Genomic DNA, 15014 nt, shown 5'->3' with positions numbered 1-15014 from the left:
ATGAGTGTTTGCTGCAAATTGAATGGTTTAATTCATGTTCACATGTTCACTTATCCTACTCGGCTTGGAATTCCTGGCAAGGAGGAGATATCCAGCAGAACAAAGAACACACACAAGCCCAGAGGGTGGAGCTCTGTAACCAGTAGCCCATGTTGGTTTATGGCTAAAAAGTCCCTTATCTGCATACTGTGAAGGCAGGGCCTTAATAATTTCCATTTAAAGAAATTCAGAATTTTCATTCTGATGCTATTTATTGCTCGACAGCACCACGCCACAGGTCTTTAGTTCTGTTTCCTTGGTGGTCCAAGGTGCGAACCATCTCTCATCACTAACCAGCATGCTGAAATTGTTTTATTGAGGTGACTGGAAGGATGGAGTATAAGGTTAGTGTTGTAACTGGAGAGATGACCAGGGGAGGAACAATGGACAACGTCTTTATCACCCTGATCGGCAGTGAAGGAAAGAGTGAACGTACGCTCCTCAACCAAGGCCGAGACTTTGCATCAAACCAACCGGTAAGATTGCACTCGTCTGAGGGCATTAATCTAAATATGATTATAGAGGACCGTACATGAGCCAACATATGGATGTGAAATGGACAAGCTCCAGAAACTGGTGACAACAAAAGTGTCTGAAATAGTAGATTTGATGTATAATATTGGACTGTATATAATAAGGATATCATTGGTGTTGGATCAAAACCTTGTATCTCCAAACCTTATATTTTTACAGGAGAAAGAAAAAACCTTCTTTCCTTTTAATGTAAATGGATGGAACCAGACATTTTCACCAGACACATCAGTTTGAACGGTTTCTTTTGGTCTGTTCATCATGAAATTTACAGACAATGTAAAGAACAGGCACTTCCAAATGGTCAAAAACTGAAAAATGGTCAAAACCAGCATTAGACACACTGGATTAGATTGTAAATTGGACTACCTTCACCTTTTAATGGCAGTTTCAAAGACAATGAGGCAGTGACTATTTCTGTTATGAAACAGGGTAAGATGATTAAATCAGCTATTATAAACGCCAAACAAGTGATACGGTCATGATCATGAAATGCAGACTGATGCTTAATTGTCATGCAAATGATTGCAATTAATGATTTGACCTATCTAGTTCTTTGTTTTGCTACTATTAAAATATCAGCCTAAAGTGGCCAAATTAGCTTAGTCTAATAACAACTAGGTTTATTTGGTAGCTACCATTGGTTGTACTGTTAAATCAATACTTATACAAATGTCTACTGGTAAACAGAATAATATGTAGAATTAAGATGTGTGTGTGTTTTTTTTTTTTTTTTTTTTTTTTTTTTTTTTTTTTTACAAGCGTGAAAATATTAAAAAAAAAAAAACACACATTCAGCAATGAATAAAATGAAACCTCTGTTGCACAGGACCAGCACTATTTAACACTAATTAGCAAATTAGTTTTACATTATTGCATTGACTCCAAATGTTTATGGTGGTTTAACCTCATATGAATAATGACCTGGATCTTACTAGCACATTTTAGAGCAGAGATGGAAGAGGTTATGACTGAACCACAGAATGAGGTCATCTGTGATGTAATGAAGCAGAAACGAGCGAGAGAGAGAGAGAGACATGGAGCAACAGTGTCCACTTCCTTTGATCAATGGCGTCAAATTTGCTATTCAAATTGAGTTTGTTATCTATGGTTTACTGTAAATTTAAACCCTGAAAAGCAGTTAATATGTTAAACATGGTATCTCTCTCTGTCTGTCTGTCTAGTATATGGATATGAACAGACAAAGAACTAATTAACCCATTTCCTATATTTTTCATGTTTCTTCTGAGGTCCACATGTGATGTTTGTGTGGTTTTCCATCCTTTATCCTTATAACAGGCTGTTTTTGTTACTGCACCTTTAAGACTGATATATGTAAAAGACCTCTGCTCTGATTGGCTGCATTGTATTGTGCCTCATACAAAAAGCATTCTGACTTGAAACACTCACAATAAATTCAACATGGGGCCAAACTGCTATAGCTGAATGCATAAACAATGAATTCATCCTTGTGTTCAAACATGGTGTTCGTGATGGACAAACTGTGGTTTGCACAGAAGTCCAAAAACTGAACACCACTCGGGTTCAGATCAGAGAGGCCATTCCTCCTGATCACACCCTTCCAGCTCTCACAGTCATTGCCCACTTGAGCATTGAAGTCCCCCAGTAGGACAATAGAGTCTCCAGGAGAAGCACTTTCAAGCACCCTTCCCAAGGACTCTAGGAAGGCTGGGTACTCTGAACTGCTGTTCGGTGCATAAGCACAGACAACAGACGGGACCCGTTCCCCAACCCGAAGGCGTAGGGAAACTACCCTCTCGTCCACCAGAGAAAACCCCAACATACAGGCGCCGAGTCGAGGGGCTATGAGAGAGCCCACACCTGCCCGCCACCTCTCACCATGGGCAACTCCAGAAAAGAATAAAATGCAGTCCCTCTCAAGGACTGGCCCAAGCTGTGTGTTGAGGTGAGCCTGACTATATCTCTCAACCTCGTGCTCAGGCTCCTTCCCTGCCAGTGAGGTAAAATTCCAAGTTTCAAAAGCCAGTTTCAGCAACCGAGGATCAGAACGCCAAGGCCCACGCCTTCGGACACTGCCCGATCCACAAAGCACTGAACCCCTACTACTGCCCCTCCCATCGGTGGTGGGTCGATGGGAGGGGGGACTCATGTAGCTCCTTCGGGCTGGGCCCGGCGGGGCACCATGAGTAAATGGCTCCAGGGTGGGGCCCCGGTAACCTTGATCTGGGCAGGGTACACAAGTCCTGTTTTCTTGTTTTCATAGGGGTAATTATGGATCACACTTTGTCTGGCCTGTCACCTAGGACCAGTTTGTCCTGGGAGACCCTACCAGGAGCTTTTGCTCCAGACAACATAGCTCCTAGGATCATTCAAACACACACATCCCTCCACCACGATAAGGTGGTGATCCATAGAGAGGCAGTATTTACAATAAGCATATTTTAATTATGAAATGCAAGAGTCCTATGGCACTGTGGCTAATACTGTGTGTTTATTTACAGGATAAAGAGTATACAGTGAAGACTGAGGCCTCTTTAGGAAAGATTGTTCTGATTGCTCTGGAGAAGGAGCAGTTCCTCCCCTTCTTTGATGATGATTGGTTCTGTTGTAAAGTTGTAGTCAAAACCCCAGACAGTGAGGAACTACATTTCCCATGTTACTCCTGGATCAAGGAGAGACAGCTGGTGTGTGTGAGAGAGGGCACAGGTAAAACATAACACTTAGACCAACAACATAAATGCCTTGATGCATAAAGTCATACTGTATACACCCCTGTGCAGACTGTGTTTACTGATGATTGTGGTCAGATGGCCATCCCATACTAACTTACTGCATCTAATTAATTCTTGTTAAATTACTAACTAATGATTCATGTTAAGACCAATAGAAGCTTAATGTTTTGTCATTTTGGGCACGGAAGTGTATAATTCCATCAAAATTCAGTATAATTGCTGAGATTTAAACAGTCATTCAGAGTGGTTTGATGTGAAATGCTCTGTTCTAGGGAAACGTATCAACTCAGATTTCTATACAGTGGTGGTGATGGGACCCCGAGGTCCAAAATAATGACTGTGAAAACTCCCTCTGAGAAAGTGTTTGCATGAAATGGCTATAACTATGCTTCCTAAGACATTGTTTAATGATAGTTTGGGGATATGTTTCTGGTGTAAGGTCCATTAATGATGGAGAGGTACATGCAGGGTGTTGAGGCAAATACCCTTCAAACTAAGCTTTTTTTTTTTTTTTTTTTTAATTTACCACTATTTCACCATCAGCATCATTACATACATAAATAAACACTCAGAAGACTTGTGTAGGTTCACTGGTGGTTTTGTAACCCATAGTAAGTAAAATGCCTAAATTAGCGTTCGAGACATGGCAACTCCTGGTTTTTATCACCACCACTGTAAAGAAATCTGAGTCTATAAATTTCTCTACAGTGAACATTTGGACCTTTGAAACTTTGTTTACATTTCAACAACCTGACTAACTTGAGCATCATGGTATGTCATATGACCTCGTGTGTGTGTGTGTGTGTGTGTGTGTGTGTGTGTGTGTATGTACAGCTGTGACTATACTGAAGGAGACCAACTCTATGTTAAAGAAGAGTAGAGAACTGGAACTGAAGGAACGCCAGGCCACCTATAAGTGAGTCCCATAACGCTGCTTGTGTGTGTCTAATTCACAGAATGCTGATGAAAAGCACTACTACTCTGCGTCATTTGGGCTGTGTGTGTGTGTGTGTTTCAGATGGAGAGAAACAGCCAACGGTCTGCCACACACTTTGAATGTAGATGAAGTGAAGGATCTACCCGTTGATTTGCAATTCCCCTTCAACAGAAGCCTGCATTTCTTTTTCATGTCCAACATGTCGTGAGTTGTGCAAACACACACTAAAGTTAAGACTAGTGTTTGAGATATGAGACCTGGAGCCTGTGTCATGGAGCATGCTTACCTTCCTGAGTAAGGCTGTGTTTGAAATACCATAATGTGTACTGCATTCTGCACCAGTATAATGCTGTATACCATATACTGTACCAGTGTATATACTGTATATTGCACCAGTAGAACTGTGTACTGTGTACTGCCCCAGTTTATCACTGCTGTTGGAAGTATAGCTGTTGGTATACTGCGTTCTGGACCAGTATATACTATATGCAGCATACTGCATATTTTATATACAGTATTGCACGTGCTGTACCAGTACTACTCTGTATACATGCAATAAGGGTTGTTTTTGTACACCATTGACGTTTCAGCTTCACAAACTCCTAACAAATGCAGGCATCATCAATTTTCCACAAGATTAATGCTAGAAAAGAACATGAATTTAACAGGCAACCTGAAAAGACCTCCATCAGAAAGCTGTCCTTGAGTGGTCCATGATCTCGAGTGCGTAGAATAAGTTGCCATGGTGAAAAAATTGATCCACTGTTGTGCGCCAGAAAATCCAGGATTAGATCAAACTACATGTAAATAGCTGGCTAAGGAAGAAATCCTGCTTCGTGAGACAGGCCCCAGCTCTACTGAATGTGAATATGCATGTGTGTGCAGGCGGGCGGAGCTGAAGATTAAGTTTTTGGCCGACTCCAAAAAGGCGTGGGAGAGTCTGGATGCGATTGGTAGAACATTCTTCTTCAACAAGACCGATATTTACTGTAAGAAACCAGCCACAAACGCCAAGACAGCAACACAAGCACAGTCCAGAGCCAAAAACCTCACGCAAGTATGGGACTGTGAACGTTTCAAGCTAACCAGACTCAGCATTTTTATTATAGTGTCTCATAGTGGGATGTTGGTAGTAGACTGTTGGAGGAGCTTATACAAAAATATCCCACGTATACGCCACACACCCCACCTTCTATTAAGTCGTTTAATTTTTCTCCCATGCAGCAAGCAAAGCAACTGTGAACATCTTTGTCACTGCTGATGGATTAACAGCAGGTCTGTTGTTGTTTACGTTTATTAGTGCTCCTTCTTGAGTATTGAGGCCTATGATCGCTATAGTAATGTAAGCACACATGCTGAGGATGGGTGAGCTGGTCATTGGCATTTGTGTACTTGCGTGAGGTCTGTTTCTGGTCATACAGACCAGACTTGACTAGACCTTAACCTCATCATGTCTGACCAGCATATGTGCAGGCTCACTGGGAGGAAGACGAGTTCTTTGGGTATCAGTTCTTAAACGGAGCCAACCCCACAGTGGTGCGCCAGTGCAGGAGACTCCCGGACAACTTCCCCGTCACTGACGGCATGGTGCAGGCTTCCATGGAGGGCAGCTGTCTGTCTGCCGAGATAATGGCACGTAAATAGCCTAAAGAAAATGTGTTTTGGTGCCAGTGCACAAACACATTTATGCAACATGGTCTCACTCTTATACTGCAAGCCATTAATCTGTTTGCCTCAGTCTACCTGAGAGTTGGACATGATCGAACAGAGCTCCACTCCCTAGCAGTAGTCATTTATTTACCATTGAAGTCAGTTGTTTACTAGTTGTAGTAGTCAATGACTTGTTTTTATAGAGTGATTTTATAGTGTGTGTACAGTGGGATAAGAATGCAATGAATGTAAGGAAGATGTTTACATTTTTTTCACATTATATCAAAAAAGGGTCTAAATTTACTAGAGCAATGAGACATTTAATCTATATGAATAACTCACATTATCAAATACACCGATCAGGTATAAGTTCATGACCACCTCCTTGTTTCTACGCTCACTGTCCACTTTATCAGCTCCACTTACTGTATAGCTGCACTCTGTAGTTCTACAGTTACAGACTGTAGTCCATCTGTTTCTCTGATACTCTGTTACCCTGTTCTTCAGTGGTCAGGACCCCCATGGACCCTCACAGAGCAGGTACTATTTGGATGTTGGATCATTCTCAGCACTGCAGTAACACTGACATGTTGGTGGTGTGTGTTGTGCTGGTATGAGTGGATCAGACACAGCAGTGCTGCTGGAGTTTTTAAACACTGTGTCCACTCCCTGTCCACTCTATTAGACACTCCTATCTTGTCGTTCCACCTTGTAGATGTAAAGTCAGAGACGACAGCTCATCTGCTGCTGCACAGTTTCTGTTGGTCGTCCTCTAGTTCTTCATCAGTGGTCACAGGACGCTGTCGGCTGGATATTTTTGGTTCACATCAGACACATCAGAGAAACAGATGGACTACAGTCTGTAACTGTAGAACTACAACTTTGTTGCCTATTGGCTTGATTTGCAATGCTTTCTGGGAAGGACTGTTAGAGCACCGTTCCAGCCCCTACATTTATATTTATGGCATTTAGCAGATGCTCTTATCCAGAGTGACTAAAGTAACTACGTAAATGTAATCATGTAGTGTTAGGAGTCTAGCCCAAGGATGCTAATGAAGTGGATGGTATAAAATGGTGTGTTTGCCTGAGTGGTGTATCAAACAACAGTCTGCCATGAAGGGCAGCAATGTTACCCACTACAGTACACCAGCCCCTACTTTTTGAGGTACATTGTGGGATAGGTTTGGAGTGCATTAGGGTTATTTCTACACTGACAATTAAGTGTGTTAGGTAAGATAACTAATCTCTATATGGAAAACAAGGGTCAATTTATGACACGGCCATGGTCATATACAGGACTTCTGGGTTGTGTGGTATGACCTTTTATGTTCCTTTTACATTAAAATGCCTTATAATTATGTCATATAATTATGTTTATGAATATAATACAAGACCAATGCACATGCCGTCCAAGCCAGAGCCCGGCTTAGCTGTACAAACAAAAATTAAAAAGTTTTTTTTTCTTTCTTTTATTCCCCAGAAAGGAAATATTTTCCTGTGTGATTATGCACTGTTGGACGGTGTGCAGGCCAACACTATTAACCTGCGGAAGCAGTATGTGGGTGCACCCCTGTGTCTCCTCTACAAAAACAAAGATGACAAGCTTATCCCCGTTGCCATACAGGTAGTCTGGGAAACTGATGGATAATACACACTGCAAACCACCGGGGCTATTTCATCATAGGCATTGTTTAAATTACGTAACTCTTGGTTTATACGTTTTCTAGCTAGTTGTATGGTTACCGATAGAGGGGTTTCATTGGCATTCATGCATGCTGTGCTTAAGTGTAACCAGCAGGCAGGAGAACAGAACCCGATCTTCGTGCCGGGCGACTCTAAGGAGGATTGGCTCTTGGCCAAAGTTTATGTGCGCGCAGCCGACTTCCTCCTACACCAGATGATCGCTCACCTGCTGCGAACTCACCTGCTGGCTGAGGTCTACACACTGTCCACACTGCACAACCTGCCCACAGTGCACCCAGTTTACAAGGTCTATATTATCAGTTCTGCTAACTTGGCTATTGTGGCCTGCTCAGTGGTCAGGTGGAAGAACCCATCCAGAGTTCTAGGACATTCTAGAAGACTGTTACTAAAATAACTGTGCTTTTTCATTTGGGTTTGAGCTGCTTTGACTAGCGTTTTGACTGAATTTGAGCCACGGTACTTATCAATTATATCCTCAATCACTCCCACCCATTGCACACTAATATGCCTTGGTTAAAAATGCTTAAGACTGGAGGTGGTTAACGTGGCTCTAGCTGGGTAAGTTAAAAGGTTAGTTAGCCATCTGGCCATTGAAACAGTAACCAGAGGTGGACGAACTAGCTAAGATGCTAATCTCAGAGGTTGTACTAAACACTATAAAATGGCCATAAACATAGCTCAAATCATGAATTAGTCGACTATACAAGTACAAGTGTACACTGATTGAAAAAACCTGATTTCCCTGCTTGAAAAAACAGCACAGACTATCAGCTAGTCACCACCAAAACTAGCATATGTTGTGTTTTGGATGCTTGTATGCTGGTTTTGTTTAAACTGATTGGGGTCACAACTCAGATTTGTTAACAACAAGGTTAAATACAGCAGACTAAACATGCTAAACCCCTTGTCTGTTAACATTCAGTGTTGGGCTTTGAACTAAAGTATTTACTGAAGAATTCACTGTTAAACTGAAGTACAGAAATATAGAATGTGTCATGTGAATATCTTACAAGCTTCCGATGTCTCTGTTTCTGCTTACATCTTCCAAAGCTAGTATTAAACCCAGTGTGGGAAAACAAATGCATTGCACTGCTAGCTTAATGCTAACACATGTGAATGTGCATTGAGGTGCTAGAGGAAATCAGTATTTTAGATGTGGAGGCAATTTCTGAGTAGAATCTAGTAATAATGCAAAGTTTCTCTGCCAAATACTTCTGTTTTATGACGTTTCATTATTACATGGAAAAAAGAATTCATCACAAAATGACTCTTATACAATGATGGATGACAAAGTTCTCGTCTGTCAGCTGTCCGTATTCGATTGGCAACAAAGCGAACTGTAAACAAACTACATTTTTCTTTGTTTTGCTCTCTGGCAGCTGCTGATTCCTCACACACAGTACACACTGCACATTAACACGCTGGGCAGGGAGAGACTGATGGCAAATAAGGGACTTTTTAACCAGGTACACACACACACACACACACACACACACACACACACACACACACACACACACACACACACACACACACACACACACACACACACACACACTTGAGCAATGACATTAATGACATCACAACCATAAGCGCTCTCTATCTCTGTCTCTCTGTCTGTCTCTCAGTACACTGCTGCGAGTCAGGAGGGAATGGAGCTGCTGCTGAGGAAAGATCTGGCTTCTCTGCAGTACAGCACCCTCTGTCTGCCAGATGATATCGAGGCACGTGGCTTGAAGGACATACCAAACTTCTACTACAGAGATGATGGCCAAGCAGTCTGGGACATACTAACGAAGTACCACAATTACAAGTTGTTTTGGCTGTGTGTGTATAGAGAGATAGATAGAGAGAGAGATACAGAGAGAGAGAGAGAGAGATAATGTGTGTATATGTACATTGAAACAGATTTTCTTTTTGTCAGGTTGTACTTCGTACTTGAGTTGTACTTGAGTCATTTTCATTATAATGTACACACTGGTTCTAACTCTGTACTTCTCTCTCGCTCTCTCTGAGGTATGCGGGAGGTGTGTTAAAGGTTTATTACTCATCAGACACTGAAGTGGTTCTGGACACAGAACTTCAGAAGTGGATTGCAGACATCTTCGTCCATGGTTTCCTGGGTAACGAAGACTCCAGTGAGTATGCACACTGAGTTTTCAGGTTATGTACAACTATCTTGTAGCTACACTCGCTGGCCATTTTACCAGAAACAGCTACCATATAGATGCACAGTTACGGACTGTAGTTCGTATGTTGCTGAAGAGTATCAACCCCTTCTACCTCATTCATTATTGGTCAGTTTTGGACCACAGGACTACTGTTGTCCCATGATGGATTTATCTCAGCACAGCAGTGACTCTGATATAGTAGCGTGTGCGGTGCTGGTACGAGTGTATCAGATACAGCGGTGTTGCTTGGGTGTCGCTGCTAGTTTGAGGAAAAATCCAGACAAGAGTGGCTCTGTGGTCAGAGACTGACCGCTGATGAAGGACTAGAGGATGATAAAAATGGCAGGACTTGAGGACCAGAACTGGGGAAACACTGAAATAAACCCACACTACACATTTCTTTTTGCCCTTCAGACATTCCAAAGTCTTTCCATTCAGTGGATGACCTGGTCAAATTCGTCACCATGGTGATGTTCACTATGACAGCACAGCACTCTGCAGTGAACAATGGGCAGGTGACACATTCACACACATACATAGACTGTGACCTAAACAGACCCCATTAGTGTTGCACTGTATCAGAGAGATCTATATAGGTGACATGTGAGTTGCTTGAGTGAGCAGTTGGCTACTTATTCATTGTGGACATGGGTGTAACATTTTGAAAAGTGCGGAGGATGAGGAAAAAGGAAAAACTTGGCGAGGGTACACACGTCATCATTGGTTCTTGACTGCAGAAACCTGGAATTACCAGTAATATTTTTTGCTGTGTAATGAATGGCATTAGTGTCTGTTTTTAACTGTACAGAGCTGCTATTGAGTGTAGTTTTACTCCAAAGAGGCAGAGTGTCCAATGAGTTAAACTGAATATATTGCATTTAAATGTCTAAATTAAATTAAGTGTCTGTTGCATGAGTAGTAGTAATAGTAGTAATGAGAGATTCGCAGTGCACGTGCGAGTCGTGTGAAAATATTTGGGTGCCCCAGAAAAATGTTTTGTTAACACATTTTTTATACAGAATACACTTCTGCTGTATTTGATGCACCATTACTGATTTTTTGCAGAATTTAACACTCTAAAAAAAGCATAAAATCAGACCTATGCAAAAGTTAAGGCACGTTTTGTGTTTAATTTTTCCCTGTTGTGTTAAGCTCAGCACATCAATAGAAACTGTACTGTAAGGGAGGGGTGGGGGGTGTTTGCTGAAGCCTATCCCAGCGGTTATTGGGCGGAAGGCAGGATACACCCTGGACAGCTCGCCAGTCCATCGCAGGGCAAACAGACAGTCACGCATGCATTCACACCCAGGGGCAATTTAGCATGTCCAATTGGCCTGGCTGCATGTCTTTGGACTGTAGGAGGAAACCGGAGAACCCAGAGGAAACGCATGCAGACACGGGGAGAACATACAAACTCCAAACAGAGAGGACCCCGGTCACCCAGCTGGGGAATCGAACCCAGGCCCTCCTCGCTGGGAGGCGACAGCGCTACCCACCGTGCCACACTTAGAAAATCAATGCAACATAATTTTGGGGGGGATTTTTCAAACATTTCCACATCAATGATGATCTGGAGTGTCCACTAGAAATTCCAAATGCACTGCAATTTTAGTTCCCTCAAATCACTCTGGAAATCTCTTCTGTGATTCAGCTACTATGAGAAGAAAGGCTGGCACAATGCGCCAAAAACTTAAATAGCAATCTATTTTGGTCACTTCTACCAGACCTTATTTTTTTCCTGCATGCCAGTAACTGTGAAGGAAAGTGAATAGTGAAAGTCAAAAACACTGCAGAGCAAAATAAGATGGTTTTTGACGAGCAGCATTGTTCACACAGTTTGTATATTTTAAACATGATTGATTTTTGTAATGAATAAATAAAAAAATTCATCCAGTTAACTTCTCTCTGCAGCCCCCCCCCCCCTAGTGGTTATTCAGCTGGCAGAATGGAAATCAACTTGGTTATTTAATGAATATAATCAAACAAAATATTTTCCCCTATAACTCTGTGATCAGATGAACTAGGACAGCGTTGTGTCTCTGTGAAATATTGAGCTGCTAGTGAGCAATGATGGGCCTCGTACCGGACGCCATAAACAAACATGTAACCACAATAAGCAGTACCAGTAGAACTTTTAGAAACGTTGACTTGCTCTCTCAGTTCTTGCAGTTTCTCTGTTTTTTTAAATCTTACTACAAAAATATTTCGTTAATATTACTGAGGAGAAAAGGCGCAATTTAACTGATGGAGCTCAAAAAAGCCAGCAGAAGTGGCATTTATAGCTACTGTGCAAACGAGTTAACAAAGTAGGCTGAATTAAAAATTAAGATCATAGTAACTTCACCTTCTCTCTCTCTCTCTCTCTCTCTCTCTCTCTCTCTCTCTCTCTCTCTCTCTCTCTCTCTCTCTCTCTCTCTCTCTCTCTCTCTCTCTCTCTCTCTCTCTCTCTCTCTCTCTCTCTCTAGTTCGATTTTGGGGGCTGGTTGCCGAACAGTCCTGTCTCTCTGCAGTCTCCCCCTCCAATGGTCAAAGGTCACGCTACTGCAAGCACCCTGTTGCAGACTCTGCCGGATGTAAATGCGTCCGTGCGGGGCATGGCCGCCACCTGGGTCCTGACCAGGAAACCAGAGGAGTTTGTGAGTTTCTCTGCAGCTTTGAATAAAGTTGTGTAACAGGCGCCCTCTTGTGGTCTGAAGGAAAATTACCAGCAGAGCAAGTTTGCCTCTTTATATTGAAGAAAATAAACAAAATGCAAAACTTGTAATTATATGAATGTCTTCATGTTAAAGGCCTGATTTAGCCTAGATTTTATCTGGATCGTACCAAACCTTTAGAGAAAACGACGTTAGATGTGGCTGTTAATTTTGTATTTTTAAATTTTTTTTGAGATTAGACCTTTTTAATTTGATCACAGTAACATCTGAAATATTGTTCAAAATGCTTATAGACACTAGCACATCCCTTTTAACTTGGGCATATCTCACTGCCAGTGTACCTGCTTAGTGTTGGGAAAATGGCACCGTTCTAACAAGTGTCTGCTAGCTTCCATTCACCGTTAGCCTTGTTAGCATATCGCTCATGCTACTTCTGGAAGTTGTGGAACAGCTCCTCTGCTTTTCTTATCTCAGGTATCCTTGGGGAACCACTCGGAGCAGTACTTCACCGAGCCTGATGTTGTGGCTTTGGCTACCACCATGAAAGATGAGCTGAAGCAACTGAGTGAGAAAATAAAGCAGAGGAATGAGGGAAAGGAGCTGCCCTACTGTTACCTGGACCCGGCCGAGATCGAGAACAGCATCGCCATCTGACCAACACTCGTCAAGATGCTGGTTGTGTTTCCAGAATGTTAGTGCCAAATTTTAGGACACAGTAATCTGAAAAAAAAAAATGAACGTTAAGAAATCAGACTTTTTTTAGACATACTTGCCTATTGAAACAGGCCTTTCTACTTCAGTAAGCTTGCTTATTTATTTATTTATTTATTTATTTATTTAACCAAATAATACTGAGGAATACAACCCCACATAGAGCTTATGACGGGATATATTTTATGTAAAATTGGCTGCCATGCTCACTGTTAGACCTTTGTATATTCATTTTTTCCAAACCCTGCACATAACATTGACATAACCATATCATAAACATGTCAGATGGTATGAGGTCACAGACTGTATTCAGAAATGTGACAGTGTCATGTTACCATCACTTTGAACTGTCATTACAGGTGCCATAACGTCATAACAGGCTATGTGACATTATTTCTAGCTGATAGTGACATCGGTCATTGCAATTACTGGTGATGGTAGAATGACACTGATATATTACTGAACCAAATCTGTTATGGCATGGTCATTACAAGGTTATGGCCCTGTTATATAGCAGAGGTCAAGTAAAGTTGACTGAAAACAGTTTTTCTGTCCTTTCTGTGTGATCTTGTAGACGTTCTATGCTTGACACAGCTCTCCTTTTTAGGTTGAATTCTAAATGTTGAATGAACCCATTTTTAGGAGCTTTTGAACTGCTAAAGGCTTAAACTGTTGCTTACTCTTCCTCGCGTCACATAATGTGATGCTACATTATTTTACTGCTAAATCAGTTGGTGTGACAGGGTGGAAAGCAAAACTTAAGTCTGCTGATAAATGACTATATTACTGTTTATATGGTCAATTAATTAGCAGTCCTATGCAAAACTTTGGTCAAATTATGTGAAAATAACACATTCTACAGTTTATATTTATTTAAAAAAACTTTTGCATAGGCCATATTTCGTGCTTTTTCCAACATGTTAAATTCAGTAAATAAACTGTAATGTTCAGGATGTGTCAAGGTGAATCAGACATCAGAACACATTTTTCTTTTTAACATGTTTCTATTTCTAAGTGAAATAGGATAATATAAATACCTGTGGGCTGGACATGATGTAACTCCTCAGGATTTGAAAAAGTTTGGACATCTTTAGAAAACAGTGCAAATAATGTCAGATATTTTTACTAACCCACTTGTGTTAAAATGAACAGATGTTGTCATTGTAAACAAAGTGACATAACTCATGAACTATCATTTTAAATCCAACCTAAAACCTGAAAGTGAGAGAGTAAAGCGATAAGAAGACAAGAGGTCATCCTCAAACATACATGTATGTGCAGCTGCTCAATGACTGGTCAAGATTGTGGGACGCAGAGGGATAGTATAATTTTTCCCTGCCACTGTAACACAGAGATGCAACCAGGTGGCCAAAGTGCAATATAAAAGGTCTTCCATCACTTACTGTGCAGAATATTGTGAAAAGATTCAGGCGGCCTAAGAGAAAGCTCAGTCCATGTAGGGCAAGGCCTGAAACCACTGTTGGTTGTGTATGGCCTCAAGGCACTGCATGAGAAACTCTAATGTGACTGTGTTTAAGAGCTTTGGCAAACTCGTCACTTAAGTGTCTGCTGCCGCATCAAGAAATCTAACTTGAAACTCTATTAAGCAAAAAGAAGGCCATACAGCAATTCTATACAGAAACACCACTGAGTTCTCTGGGCCTGAGCTCATGTTCAGATGGTCGGGAAGACAGTAGAAATGTGTGCTGTGGTCAGATGAGTCCACGTTTCGGCTTGTCCATGGAGAAAATGGATGTCAAATTCTTGTACCAAAGACGAAAGGCACCATTTAGACTTTTATCAGCGAAAGATGCAAAAGCCAACATCTGTCAGGTATGAGGGGTTGCATCAGTGGCCATGGCATGGGTGATTAGTCTATGTGTGAAGGTACCATTGACGTGGA

At 41.5% G+C, this 15014-nt stretch overlaps 1 protein-coding gene across 3 annotated transcripts; it reads left to right on the top strand.

Moving 5' to 3' along the window:
• The first annotated feature begins 273 nt into the window (after positions 1-273).
• On the top strand, positions 274-13657 carry LOC108441546 (polyunsaturated fatty acid lipoxygenase ALOX15B-like). 3 transcript variants are annotated; one of them, XM_037541008.1, is made up of 14 exons: positions 274-515; positions 3054-3258; positions 4119-4200; positions 4303-4425; positions 5107-5210; positions 5684-5853; positions 7352-7495; positions 7658-7807; positions 8955-9041; positions 9204-9373; positions 9592-9713; positions 10161-10261; positions 12212-12382; positions 12875-13657. In XM_037541008.1, the coding sequence occupies exons 1-14, from the start codon at positions 372-374 to the stop codon at positions 13052-13054; spliced, it is 1953 nt and encodes a 650-aa protein (XP_037396905.1). In that variant the 5' UTR covers positions 274-371; the 3' UTR covers positions 13055-13657. The 3 variants fall into 3 exon arrangements, with proteins under 3 accessions (XP_037396905.1, XP_037396904.1, XP_037396906.1); XM_037541007.1 differs by having other exon boundaries at positions 7658-7861; XM_037541009.1 differs by lacking the exon at positions 10161-10261 and having other exon boundaries at positions 7658-7861; positions 12875-13066.
• Positions 13658-15014: the final 1357 nt, after the last annotated feature.

This window comes from Pygocentrus nattereri, chromosome 9, assembly GCF_015220715.1.
Source record: "Pygocentrus nattereri isolate fPygNat1 chromosome 9, fPygNat1.pri, whole genome shotgun sequence".
Lineage (NCBI taxonomy): Eukaryota > Metazoa > Chordata > Actinopteri > Characiformes > Serrasalmidae > Pygocentrus > Pygocentrus nattereri.
This window is presented reverse-complemented; position numbering and strand designations above follow the sequence as displayed.